General features: G+C 39.9%; 2 protein-coding genes and 1 pseudogene across 2 annotated transcripts; all 3 read right to left on the bottom strand.

Moving 5' to 3' along the window:
* Positions 1-312: 312 nt before the first annotated feature.
* Positions 313-2,418, bottom strand: LOC141823904 (pectinesterase-like). The gene is made up of 3 exons (XM_074711108.1): positions 1,812-2,418; positions 1,208-1,585; positions 313-1,055 (listed from the first exon to the last, which is right to left on the bottom strand). The coding sequence occupies exons 1-3, from the start codon at positions 2,377-2,379 to the stop codon at positions 370-372; spliced, it is 1,632 nt and encodes a 543-aa protein (XP_074567209.1). The 5' UTR covers positions 2,380-2,418; the 3' UTR covers positions 313-369.
* A 5,377-nt stretch (positions 2,419-7,795) lies between these two features.
* Positions 7,796-13,933, bottom strand: LOC141823602 (leucine-rich repeat extensin-like protein 4; annotated as a pseudogene).
* On the bottom strand, positions 10,173-10,640 carry LOC141822898 (auxin-responsive protein SAUR32-like). Its single transcript, XM_074710203.1, has one exon. It carries the CDS (start codon positions 10,638-10,640, stop codon positions 10,173-10,175), a length of 468 nt encoding a protein of 155 aa, XP_074566304.1.
* Positions 13,934-13,974: the final 41 nt, after the last annotated feature.

The raw sequence follows: 13,974 nt of genomic DNA, 5'->3' as shown, positions 1-13,974 counted from the left end.
GCTTTATCATAAACGTTAGTTTTATTACCGTGTCCTTTTGTTTATCTCACTTAATTGATTGAATAGATACCATCGATTGCAGTATCATGTCATAAATGAATTATGTGACACAATTTATTTAGAAAAATATTTAATATATATATATATCAAATGATATCTTAATTAGTTAATTTAATGTTGCTGATGGAACCTTTTATCATTGAAGTTTATTGATATCGTATCAGATCAATTATTTTGAAATTTCGATAAAAAAATGAAATGATTTAATGGTTTAAGAGGTGCTAAATTTAGTATTCTGGAAAAAGGAAGGCGAATTAGAAATTTTACACATTTCATAGACATTAATTTAGAGAAATATATTAATGAACTCTACCACAACCCACTGTTGTAGGGAATCGAGGTGGACGACAGCCACGTGTCGGTGGCGGTGAAGTTATAGAGAGTAAAGTTGCAGGCGTCCATGGCGCTCATCAAGCTGAAGCCCGGCCACTTCACCCGGCCGCCGGTGGTGGCTCCCGGCCCGTAGTTACGGAACTCGCCGTAGTAGAGCGTGTCGAGCGCGAATCTCCCGCTCCACTCGAGCCACCCCGCGGGATCCACCGCTGCGTCGACGAACGACTGCATCACCACCGTGCGCGAGTACGCCTTCCACGGCCGACCGAGGAATGTTCTGGCGGCACCGCGGCTGAGCTCCGGGGTGGCGCGCACCGTGCAGTTTTGGATGGAGATCCCGGTTGCCTGCTCCGGCATGGTGCGCCCCTGCGCCGTCACCACGTTCGACTGCCCTGGCAGCGGGCGGCGCGCGTAGAGGTTGCAGTTCTGGAAGACGACGGCGGCGTTGCCGAAGATGAAGTCGACGGTGCCGTAGACGTCGCATTCGCGGTAGAACTGCCGGAGCGTGTGCACGTATAGTGTGTCCTGGTACCCTACGAAGCTGCAGCGGTAGAAGATGGAGAGGTCGGCGCTGTTACGTACCGCCACCGCCTGGTACTTCGCCGGCCCCGCCGTGTTCTCGAACGTGATCCCTACCGCGATGAACCGCTCCCCGTTCACCGCTGCAACCACAATCACCGTCGCAATTGATCACTCAATTCGAAATTCAACAAAATCTCATCTTTATATAAAAAAAAAAATTATGGAGATTGCATCTTTATATCGGGAAAAGCACCAAAATTGCAACTTGATAACGAAACCGATCGATTCTCACCGCATGTGGCGGAATTGAAGGTCGTCCATCCATCGCCGACGCTGTGATTCGATGTGATGACCGTCCGATTGATGCCCGCTCCGATTAAGATTAGATTCCGCTTGTTCGCCGGCACGATGACATTCTCACGGTAAACCCCTTCGCTTACGTAGACGGCAAAGTAGCCGGAAGCAGCTGCAGCGGTGTCGTTGGGGGCGAAAGCCACGGCGTCTGAGACGGTCGTGAAGTCTCCATTCCCATCTGGGGATACCTTCACTCCAGGAGACTCCGAGAGCTTCACCGGAACCATCTGGCTGAGCTCTTCCACAAGGCTCCTCCCGGGCGTAGACGGAGAAGCAACCGGCACAGGCGAACTTGGACCACTGGAATACGAAGGGCCTATTCGCGTTGAAAGATAAAAAGAGTATACAATTAGTAAAATCATCACATCATGAATCAAAGATACGTCCAAGATTAAAGCTTGAGATAGTATGCAAGTGTTTGTGGTCCTCAAGATCTGAATTCTGGAGTCTGGGACCCAAAAAAGAGCACCAATTTGGCTCGTGATTGTGAAAACAGAGCACGCCCGCCATTGCCAATTGGAAGACGAGTTGAAAGAACTGGCCTGCGTTGGATCCGGCGAAGCTCCGCTCCAATGCGGTGGTGACGAGCCCGAGGGAGACGCCGTAGAGCTGCGCGCCGTCGTCGAGCGCTCGCTGCAGCTCCGGGAATCCGCCGTCCAGGGACGCCTGCAACCCGTCGTAGCACGTCTGCTGGTTGGTCACCACGGCGCTCATCAACGCGCGGACCCGCCCGTTCGTGGACACCTCCAGCAGGCCGCGGCTCCGCCCCAGCTCCGCCTGCGCCTCAGCCAGGTACTCTGCGCTCAGCCCGGCCAGCGCGCGGCAGTCCTCGAGCGCTCCGCCGCCTCCGGCGCGGCGCCCACTGGAGAGGTAGCGATCGAGGAGGGCGGCGGTGCGGCGCGCATGCCGGAGCGCCTGTCTAACCGAGTACTTGCCGTATTCATACTGGTTCGACGGCGTGCGCCGCAACGGCCACAAGAGGGCGAGACAGAGCTTTGGATAAAAGGACAACTTGCACGCCGACGCCGGAGACACCGCAGGTGAGGTGGCCTCCACGGCGGCCAAGAGAAAGAAGCAAAACCCCACTAGAAGAGCCCTGTACAACAGCATTGCTACACGCGTGCCACAAGAAACAGAGCGAGCGAAGAGCTAGTGAAGCCTGCTCCTGTTTCATCAACGATCAATCAATGGGCATATAAATAGTGAAATGTAGGGGATTAACTAGCGGGGATGGTGGACCTTGAACAGGCCAATCCTTGGTGACATGAAATGTAGATAGATATGATCTAAAGGGATATTTCTTTTAATCGTGTGAAAAGGTATTTCTTTTAATATCAGCAGGAATATTAAAGTGAATTCATGAACAAATTTTAAAATAAATTGGTACATAAATTTTGAAGTACTAAGTGAAAAAAGTGGAGATTTGGTATGATTTGAGTGGCAGCATGTTGACCATAAGTAATTCTTGGTATGATTTGAGTGGCCTCCGGGATAGAGTTTAGTTGGCTATTGAGACAGATATTACTACAATGGATGAGTTTTTTCTCCTTAAAGAAGGATAAGAAGAACAAGAACAAGCCTTCTTAATCTCGCAAAAATTATAAATATCTTAGTTGATACAGTTCAAGTTATGTTAACCCTTCCTGCTTGGGCCAAGTTCTGATTTTATTAGCACTACTAGGGATGAAAATAATCCATGATCGTAGATATGAAATCTTCTAATTTGATCAGATTATGGTTGATACATTAAAGGTGAATATTTTGGACAGAGAAAGACTTAATACAGTGATTGTTTCATCGTGTCTCACAAGTTGGGAATATATAGTGAAATACTTGCATTGTCATCCCTATCATGATCATAGGTTGTTTTTTTTTTTTGTAATATCATACTAAATTTTCACTTTTTTTTTTCTTCTCGGGTAAAATTACACTATTTCACTTAGAACATAATGTTTTTTTTAATTGCCAATATTTTTAATTTTTTCTTTTGTGATATAAGCGAACTAAACCAAACTTTCAACACAGCCATGCATATTTATCTAACTAACGACTCCACTTCTTTATATGCAAAAAAATAATAATAATAAAAGATAAAATAACGTCGACAGGCACTTAACATTCAATATGTGAGCTAAGTGGTTGTTGGATTTGGAATCCAGCAAGTAGTGAAATAATGTGGAGAAGATTGATATCGACGACATCAAGTGAATATGACATACTGTGACCTAGCTGATTTGCTGATCTCCATATCTGTCAAATTATCATCATATCATTATGTTAATGGTAACTAATGTGACATAAGAGATAACACTCACATGTGATAAATTATGATATTGAACAGTTTTCTAAGTGGAAGAAACTTATTCCATAAGAGAATGATCAAGATTCGAATTTTGGCCCTATGTAATAATTCTATCACCTGAGTATTAACTCTGCTAAGAAAATAAGGTGAAATATAAGTGGTGGTACTCATAAACATTTTAATAGAATTGGAATTAAGAAACAAAAATAATGACGGTAACAAATAAAATTTTATACCAATACTACAATATATCTGTCAATTAACTCATAGATAATATGATTTACTATAGATGCAAAATAATATTTTAAATAATAGTAAATATATTTTTTTGACAGTGAGAATTATGATACTATTTTTATATCTCAGTACATGATGTAAATTACAGAATTCATACAAGATGCCTTTTCCTAAATATGTAGAATTCAAAATTCACACTGTTCATACCTATGGTATTTGAACACTTTGCTTTCGGAATTTACTTGGTAAGTGGAATGTGAGACTGGACCATCCACTCTAATATTAATCGATGTAAACTAGATACATATAAAATAAATAAATTTATTATTCTAAAGATTTGAACCCCTGATCTGCCTTATCTCGTATTGAGGAGTCCTCTAAATTTGACCAAGTAATTGGTGGTAAAAGAAAATACATTCTAATGTGAATGAATCAGGTCAAAAAGGAGAAGCAAGCAGCGCATGCAACACTGTTGGATAAGGATTCCAAAAATAACTACTTCAATGAGCAATCAGCGTGCAAATTATTGCAAGATGGAATAAGAGATTCATGAAAGCTACTAGCAATTATTGAAGTGGTGTTGAATGCACGCTTACAATTTAGATCGTCCACTGATCTATCAAACTGCAAACACAAAGACACTTTATGTTTTCAATGCTTATAGATTTGAGTTTCCAAGGATTGGAAAGATATGTACATAAGTAATAAAATGGCAGAAAGTAATTAGAATAATATAAACATTTTTTATATATATTTTCTTAGATTTTTAGCAAATAAAAGTGAGACCTAATGCTTAAAAGAGCTATGGACAGCGATGTTTATGATCTATATTTTGTCTGATGGAGTAATCGCCTTCCAGTAGATCACAAGATCACTTATGACGGGAGACATCATAGAATTCATAGAGCTCTATCTTTATGCTAAGGCTTTGTATCAACATTACCTAGTACATTAATGATTATAAATATATATAAACATAGAGCTCTATCTTTATTCTACACAATTGGAATATATAGGGTTATGATAGGTGATCAACAACAAAAAGGTAGAGAATAATTTTTCAAGATGTTTAGGTAGATAAGTTGTGTGAATCGATCTAATGCAGAAAATACATAGAGTGTATTTTATTTCCTAGAACTCCACCTCGCACTGAAGATACTGTAATATTACAGAAAAATCCAAATGCACAAGAGGTAGAAGTTGAGGATAATTGGAGGCATAAGCAGTTGACAAGCACGAAGAACAAACACTTCATCGTAGGATCATGACTGGAATGCCAAGTGAATTTCCAATACCAAATGAAATTCAAAGTAATTTTTATTGCAGCAATAAGACACAGAGCTATATGTCCAATTGGATTCAGGTGGTGGAAATTGGAATGCATAATCTTTGATGAAGCATGGCCCTCTTCTCAATTCCCTGATCATTTTGGGATGGAGGATGCTTCATACGTCCATCAGTTTCCTCATTAGTCTCATATAGACAACTACAGTAGTCAATTAATCTACAAATTAAGAGGGTTTCTCCCTTGCAAGTGTCTAGTTATTTTGGAATTAAATAAACTCCGCCCTAATTCAAAGGTCTTATGGTAGGTGTATAACAACAAAAGGTTAATATTGAGATGATAAGGAAGAATCAGTTTGGACTGTGAAATGAAAGAGAATTTAGATGATAACAATCTAGTGAAGAAAGAAAAGCAGAAAACCAACCAACTTGAAGCATGCAGTGAGGATAGCTGCCACGGAGCTCAATTGGAATGGATGCCCCCGTCGTGGCAGCAGAGAAGCTTTGGAGCGCGAAAGATCTAGTGAAAACCGGTGAATTTGTGGCCACTGCAGCTCCGACCTTACCGGAAGCCTTCGAAGTTGAAGCAGCGGCAGTGGCAGCGATGAGCATTATTGCCTGCGCCTATCTCCAATATAGAGATTCAGTTCCACGATCTTCCAGATCAAGAATAAGTGAAATACCAAAAAGGAAAGCGAATTGAGAGTTCAAAACACGAACTGTTTCAGGAGAAAACATCGTAACGGCTCCATTGTAGGATATGGTGAGGTGCGAGGGACGAAGTGATTCACCACTGTATGCATCCGCTCAGGAGAAGTCCTCAAAGACACAAGAATAAAGCAGGTTAGAAGAAAAAAAAAGGAGATTTCTACCAGATTGAGCAACAAATCCCTAGAAACAAACCAGAACCCGAAGGGGGATAAAGCGGAATACAACCAAGATCAATACTAAAAGAACAAATCTTTTCCAGTTCAATTCCTGACAAAAGAAACATCTAGGCGAGCTCACACGACAAATTTGATCCAGAAAAATATAGGAAAAAGGGAAGAAAATGAAGCCGTATCGTTACCTGACGATGCTACTCTCCGACGATTTGGCTTCCGCGTAGTCCACTCCGGTTTCAACTTCTCCGCCGCTTCGGCCATTGCTCTCTCTCTCTCTCTCCCTCCCACGTGCTACAACGGCCATGCCCTACGGAGATACCACAGCAGTTGAGAAACGGATCATCTGAAAGAGAGAGAGAGAGACTTTCATTTGGCCCCTCGGATTTAAAATTTTTCAGATACCTTCAAAAACATTTTAACAGACATCATCTAATCAAAATCTTAGCGACCATTCAGATTTTAGCGTCGTATCATATTAATTAAGAGGGCCAGATGACTTAGTTCAATAAAAAATTATATAAGATAATTTACTGACAAATTATATATTTTAAAAAAATAAATTCAAGATGTATATTTACATTTATTATCAAGATTCCATGTCAATAAATTTATAAAATTTACCTATAAAGTCCATAGGATGATATTTTATATTAACTATTAATTAATTGATATATTAACCTATTGCTTTAGATGATAAATCCCAAGTAAAAAAAACTAATCTTATCACTTATGTGTTGAATAGAGAACAGTTTGACATTTAATACGATGTAAAGTTTATCTGGGTCAGTTTATGCGTAATTTTCTCTCCAAAACAACTTATTTTAGTTGTTTTTTAAAATCTGTAATGGTACATTAATAAAGTTAAATGTCTACGTAGAAGTCGCTTGCATGAATCTAATCCGCACATAATCATCTTTAAAATCATCTAACACCAATAAACATTAGATTTGAGTTTTGAGTTTAGTCATATTAAATTAGGAAATATTTTAGCATTAATAAAATTTTAATGGTCATTTTTTAGAACAGGGTTAAACCGTGGGTGTTTATTTTGATAATTTTATTATTATTATTATTATTATTTTAAAAAAACCCTTCTCTTCAAATTGGAAATGGCATGCTGTTGCGTTCCAACTGGAAGCTGTTCGACGAAATGGCCACAATCAGAAACACTTACACGTTTTGCTTCCGCAATGGAACCCTCGGCCGCGTGGCATTGGTCGAAACTGATCGCCATGGCGTAGTTGGAGCACCGAGCCCACTCAGTAATGGCGCGGCATAGAAGTGCAATAGAATTTCAGCACTGAAGCAGCAAAGCACAGCTGAGCAGGTACTCCATGGACCACTCGCCTTGTCCGAAAGACTCGAAACAAGCATTCGCGAGCACGAAAGATGTTCGGTTACACTTGGAGTTCGTCATCGCTTCGTGGCAAATGCTACGGTATCCTTTATCTATAAACATTACCAGTAACAGAGCAGAGTAAACCATGCTTAGATTGCATGGCATCGTGATCATCGAAGGAGGTGATGAGATGATGACAGAGAAAGGGAGCATCGAAAAAACAATTGTTAGTTCGAATGATCGATTGACAGCGATTAACGGCGGAAGGCACAGGATCAGTAGTATGGTATCGCCGGCGGCGGTGGAGAGGCATAAAAGAGGCCCATAACCGGCAAAAGTTACAGAATTGATTTAGGAGTTTTCATTGTAAGCATTAACTGTAACAGAGAAGAGTAAAGCACGCTCGAAGTCTCGAACTTCATGGCATGATTTAGAGTTTTGACATGCATGATCATCTCAAAACAAGGAAGGATGGAGAAGAAGACGATGATGGAGACAGCAGAGGAGCATTAAAAGCGATTTTTTGGTTGAAATGATCAATTAACAGCAGAGATTAGTAGTATGGAATCGCAGGAGGCGGTGGAGAGGCATAGGAGACGCCAAAGACTGGAGGGAGCTGTGGTGGCGGCGGTGGAACTGTAGATGGCGGAGCTTCCCGTGGAATGAAAGGTGGCGGCCGCGGGATGTGAAAGGTGTTGATGGTGATGCCGGTGGAATACTATTGTAAGGTGGTGGTGGTGGTGGTGCTGGTGGAATAGCAGCTGGAGGAGGAGTCGTTGGGTGGTACTTCAACGGCGTCGGTGGCGGGTGCGTTCTAGAAGACGGGGCTGTTTCGTCTGGTGGCGGTGGTGGGGATGGTACCCTAAAGTTGCCTCTGGGCATGTTCCCAACTTGAGCAGACGGCGGCGTCGGAGACCTCCTGCGAATGTTAAACCTTGGGGGAGGAGGCGGCGACGACGACAACGACGGTTTGGGATGCGGGGACGTGATGGCGCCGCCGACAATGCAGTTCGACTTACTACAATCAAACGATTGGGACGCCGGGGACGTGCACTGCTGCGGAGGCCGCTGTTTTGGCAGTCCGACAATGCAATTCTCTCTGCTGTCGAACATCGCCGCCCCCTTCCGCGAGCAAGCCGGCGGCCGGCCGACGAAGTAGTTGAATGAGTAGGTAAAGTTCCTGAGCCGTGGCAGCTTGCAGACGCCCGCGGGGATCCGCCCGGTGAGAAGGTTATGCGCGACGTTGAACTGCTCGATGCTCCTCATTCCAGCGACGGAAACTGGCAGCGGACCCTGGAGGCGGTTGAAGCTGACGTCGAAGACGGTGGCGCGGCCAAGCAGGTCGATCTGGGGTGGGATGCAGCCCGAGAAGTCGTCGTTGAGGAGGATGATCTCGTTGAGCGTCCCCGCCATGCCGCCGATCGAGGCGGGGATGCATCCGCCGAGGAGATTATTAGCCAAAACGAGGACAGAGACAGGGGAGGCGCCTAGGGTTTCAGGGATGCCGCTGCAGAGGCGATTGTCGTTGAGGAAGATGGCGTCGAAGGGACGGCGGAAGAGGGCGGGCGGGATGGGACCCTCGAAGTTGTTGAAACGCAGATCTAGGAAGCGCAGGGCGGGGAGGCGGAGGACAACAAAGGGGAAGCGGCCGACGAAGCGGTTGTTGCTCAGATCGAGTTCGTAGAGGCGGAGGAAGCGGCCGAAGGTGTGGGGGAGGGTACCGCAGAAACGGTTCGAGTTTAGGTGGAGGAGGGCGAGGTCGGCGAGGAGGCCGAGATTGGCAGGGAGGTACCCCGCGATGTCGGCGTGATTGAGGTCGACGCCAGCGACGACGGTGACATTGGGTGCGTCGGGGAGGCTGGCGCAGAAGACGCCGGTGTAGGAGCAGACACCCTGGCCGATCCAGTTTCCGGTGATGTTCTTGGGGTCAGAGAAGATGGCGGTGCGCTTCCAAAACTGGAGGGCGATAAGACGACGAAGAGGAGGAGGAAGCGCAAGAGGAGGTGGAGGAGGGCGGAGTTTGCATGCACAACGCCACCGTCTTCGCCGCCGGTTGGCAGAGGTGGGATTTTTAGAGGAGGTGGATGTTAAATGTGTTACGCATCTGCTGTGAAAAAGCTAGACTCATTTTTTGTCTTGCTCACTTTAATGGTTTGGCGGGTTTAGGGTTTTAATGCACTTGCCAAAAATTGAATTCCTAAAGTTATCACGTATGACACGTGTTTCTAGTAAATATTTATATAAATTCGTGCACTAATTTGGAATGGGAATTTTTTTTTAAAAAAAGGAAAACATATTTAAAAATTGAAGTTATCATTAAGGGAAATTCATGCAAACTAGGCGACAACGATACAAGATTACGATGAGGCCATAATCATTAGTTTTGTAATAAATTTTTTTGATGAGTTAGTATCTTTACATAAAATATTTAGATGATTTTTCAACGATGATAAATTTATTATTCATTTTGCTTGTGATAAATTTGATAAAATTGAAAATGTATAATAAATTTGTTAAAATTTATTAAGTAACGTTTAGATAATGAAAAATAATATTACCTCTTCAATCTTATTATAGTAAATGTTCATCGTTGTTACTTTACTCAAATTTTATTTATTTTTAGTTTAAAACCAATTCATCGAAGTTACCCAACGATAAAGCAATAACTCTTATGCACAGAATTTTAACTGAAAAGTAAAACAAATTAAATTCGAACCAGAAATATTTACGGTTGCAATAAACGGTTATTGCAAATTAATCAATATCTAAAAAATCCTAAAGAAACACATTGAGTAAAGCTAAATTTAATTACATAGGCAAATTAAACGATGCCTAAAATTAATTACTGCATTAACCATCAATTCCTAGTCTTTGGGATCAGCGGAGAGAAACCGTCGTAGGAGGCGGAATCCCGGCAGGAGGCGCCGCCGCCGCCGCCGCCGCCGAGGTCGTCGAAGATAGCGAGGAGGGAGTCGAGCTCGAGAGCGCCGAGCCGTTTCTCGTCTCGTCGAAGCGCGGAGACAGCCCACGCGAAGAACTCCGGGTCGCAGGGGATCGCGAGGGCGCCGGCGGGGGAGAAGCCGTGCTCCTCCTCCGTCCGGCGCAGCAGCTCCGCGAAGGCCGGCAGTTTGAGCAACCGCGTAGGGATCTCGAACCTCTCCCGGTAAGGGCCGACGTAGACGGGCACGGCTCCGGCGCGGGCAGGCCTCGGGGGCTCATCCGACGCCAGAGGCGACTGTCGGCGGTGGAAACCGAACCATCGCCACCGCCGCATCATCTGCTTCTTCAGGTCGGAGAGCCGGTGCTTCGTCTCCACCGTGTGCATCGTGGCGATCAGAATCGAATTGGCGATCGGATTCGTGGAAGGAAAAAGTAATCGAAGGGTTTCGTTGCGGAGCTGGATACGGTTTATCTTATGGTCGAGTGCTTTATATATATATATAGGAGTGCGCAAGAAAGAGGATAACAAATCGGAGAGGTCTGTTTAACGAAAGACAAAAAAAAAAAATATACTTTACCGCCTAAAGCAAAATTATGAACTGTTTCAATTTAGAATTGATAATTAAAAAATAATACTAAAAAGTAGACAAAAAATATTATTAAAAATTATTAGCTATAGATATTAACTGATGACGTGAGGAGCTAAAGCAAATTTTTCTTCAAAATTAAAGGGAAAAAAGGGCATTTAATACTAAACAGAACTAATATAAAAAACTTAAATACTAATGAACTTGGCCATTGTATAAATATCTTTCAACAATTGATAAAAAAAAAATGGACACATGCCAAATTTGAATAGCCAAATTATTTACAGCAATGGTGCAAAGTTCAAGATTCACTAGTAGTTTGTTCAATTTACAAGGACACCCTCGTGATTAGGTTTGAAGAAGAAAAAGGCTGAAAATATGGTAATCTTGTGAATAACGGCCAGCATGCTTGACTTGCTAAAAAGTCTTTCCAATGTACCAGAAAAAATTTTCATTCAGCTCCTGTAAGTTTTCTTTTTCTTGAAAATGTCCTCGTAGTTTTAAAACTGCAGCCATAAAGTCACGATATGTCTAACCCTCATTACTTTACAGTTATGCAGTTGAACTTATTCCTGACGTTGATAACATTAAATACAATATATATCCCACTTAAGCAAAAATATAAATATAAATAATAAAATATCAAATAGGCAAATATATAAATAAACGTCACAATTTTAGAAATAAGCAAACTAATTTTAAAAATTAGATTGAATATTATTTTCTTTAATATTTAACTATTTTACATTAATGACATATGAGACGATTATTATAATATTATACAAATCATGAAATCTAGTTATTCCCTATAAATTAAGGGCATATCAAACCAAATAAAATAACAATATTTATAATTGAGAGTGAAATAATTTTACTAGGTCATATAACAAACTCAAGGATCTCAATTATCAAATTACAATTGTAAAACACACTAAATACAATATCTTTGTGTTTTATATCTATTTATTTTTTGGTATTTCTTTTATACTTTAGCATATGTAATAATTACCCTTATTATTTTTGTAACTTAATAGTTACCTTAATTAATCTCTTATTGTCTATATAGCTAGCCACTCTTCTTTTTTGGTCGCTTCCTTTCTTGCTTTTCATCATCATTAATTGCTGTCTTTACTCATTATAAAATGTCAATAATACTATCTATCACTTGTGTCGCTGTGATTCCTAGTTTGTTTCAGCTCTCTATGCTAAACATAACTGGTGTCTCGCCTTCGAATATCATTGCGCCAAAATCTAAAGGGTTCTGAAAAAAGAATTATCTTGCATTCAACAAAGACAATATTTTATAGTCATTTAATGATTCTTTTTTTCATATTATTATATTCAACTTGAAAACATATAATCTTGAATACAGATCATATGAGCATCTTTGGAATCATCAATGGACTTTTTTTTTATTTATTATCAAAAGAATATCTCATCCTTTATTAATGCATTTTTATTTTCAAAATTATCTTTATTTTTAATATTGTTGTAATAGTTATGGATTTATAACTATTATAACATGGATACTTCAACTTTGATCAACACAAATAAACTATGTTGTATAGCAATAATAATTTATATTTGCTATAATATAGATATTTCAACTCAGATTAACATTAATAAATTGAATTAATTATAACAACTATGAATATTTTATCTTTGGCCAACACCTAATCAATATTATATTACAATAATAACACTTCAACTTTGAAGTTTGATCAACACTAATAAATAATGTGTTGTAGCTATTATTGATAAACTCTTGTAATATGAGCTCTTTATCTTTTTTATAATTGAGTCGGTCCGGTCCCAATCAATATTGGTCAATAATATTGATCAACATAATATTATAACAACTACAAATGATACCCATTACAATATAAATAATTTATTTTTGATTAATACTAATAATCATTATGTTGTAGTAACTAAATACAATTACTACAACGCTATAATTATAGCAACTATGGAATCATGATTTCTAAAATTACATAGCTTATATAATCTTGCAACTTTTATAATAATCTAATATATATATATATATATATATATAAAAAGAGATTGAATGAGACTTTATATTTTTAATAAATAAAAAAGGCGTTCTTTAGATGAGTTCAATAAAAAAAGATGCCTTTAATTGGCCTTGTGATTTTTGTTCTATAATATTAGAAATAATTTAAGTTATTTTTATTAGATACTAGTGAACTTTTTTTATATATTAGGCTTCATCTTCACGATGTCTATTAATTAAAAATGTTAGGGCAAAATTAAAAGAAGTACCTTTTATTTTTATTATTATTATTTTAAAAAATCAAAATAATACATCCTAAATCTCATAAAATCAAATAAAAAATATTTTAATATAATTATATCACATATGATGAAGTTATTATAATATTAAAATAAGAATATTTTTCATATGAAAAAATATTGAGTGTTAATAAAGGATGATTATTTGATTTTTACCCAAAATTTTATCTTAAAATTTAATAATTTATTTGCTAATAACTACGCACGTTACCATCCTCCACAAGCAGCTTTCCGCACCAATTACAGAAATCTTTCCTTATCTCACATCAAATTAAGTTCAAACTAATAATTCACAACACATTCATTATATAAAATATACATCAATTATCCTTACAAATAAAATATATTCATATCGTAACCAAATAAAGATATAGAGAACAATACGATATGTTGTAAATCTAAATTATAATTAATGGAAATACACGAATGGCTTGGCTGTTAGTGGACTTAGATAACAGAACAAAATTTTTAAATGCAAAAATGGAAAATGGAAAATGCATATATTTAGGGTTATTATTAAAGTGAATGTATATATAAACAAAATTGGAATTTAAATGACAAATCTGGAAATCTATTAATGTATACATTTCGTGTTGATCATGGTTATATAATTTTTCGAATGCCAAGTTAAAAATAGCAGGCCAACGGTTGCATGACAACACGGATCCCGAAGCTGCCGCGAAGCTTCTCTCTGGCTTTTAACTCCGTACACGGCGCAGCGAAGAGAACCAAGGCGACGACGGAGCATCGCGAGAGACGAGGACGAGAGGAATCTCATCTTCTCCGATCTCTCACCGCCTCGCCGCCGCCGGCGCCGCC

Source organism: Curcuma longa, chromosome 3 (genome assembly GCF_044706935.1).
Source record: "Curcuma longa cultivar G26 ecotype Majalengka, Jawa Barat chromosome 3, ITB_CL_G26_1.1, whole genome shotgun sequence".
NCBI classification, from domain to species: Eukaryota; Viridiplantae; Streptophyta; class Magnoliopsida; order Zingiberales; family Zingiberaceae; genus Curcuma; species Curcuma longa.
Note: the sequence above shows the minus strand (reverse complement) of the source record. Positions and strands in the feature narration are given on the sequence as shown.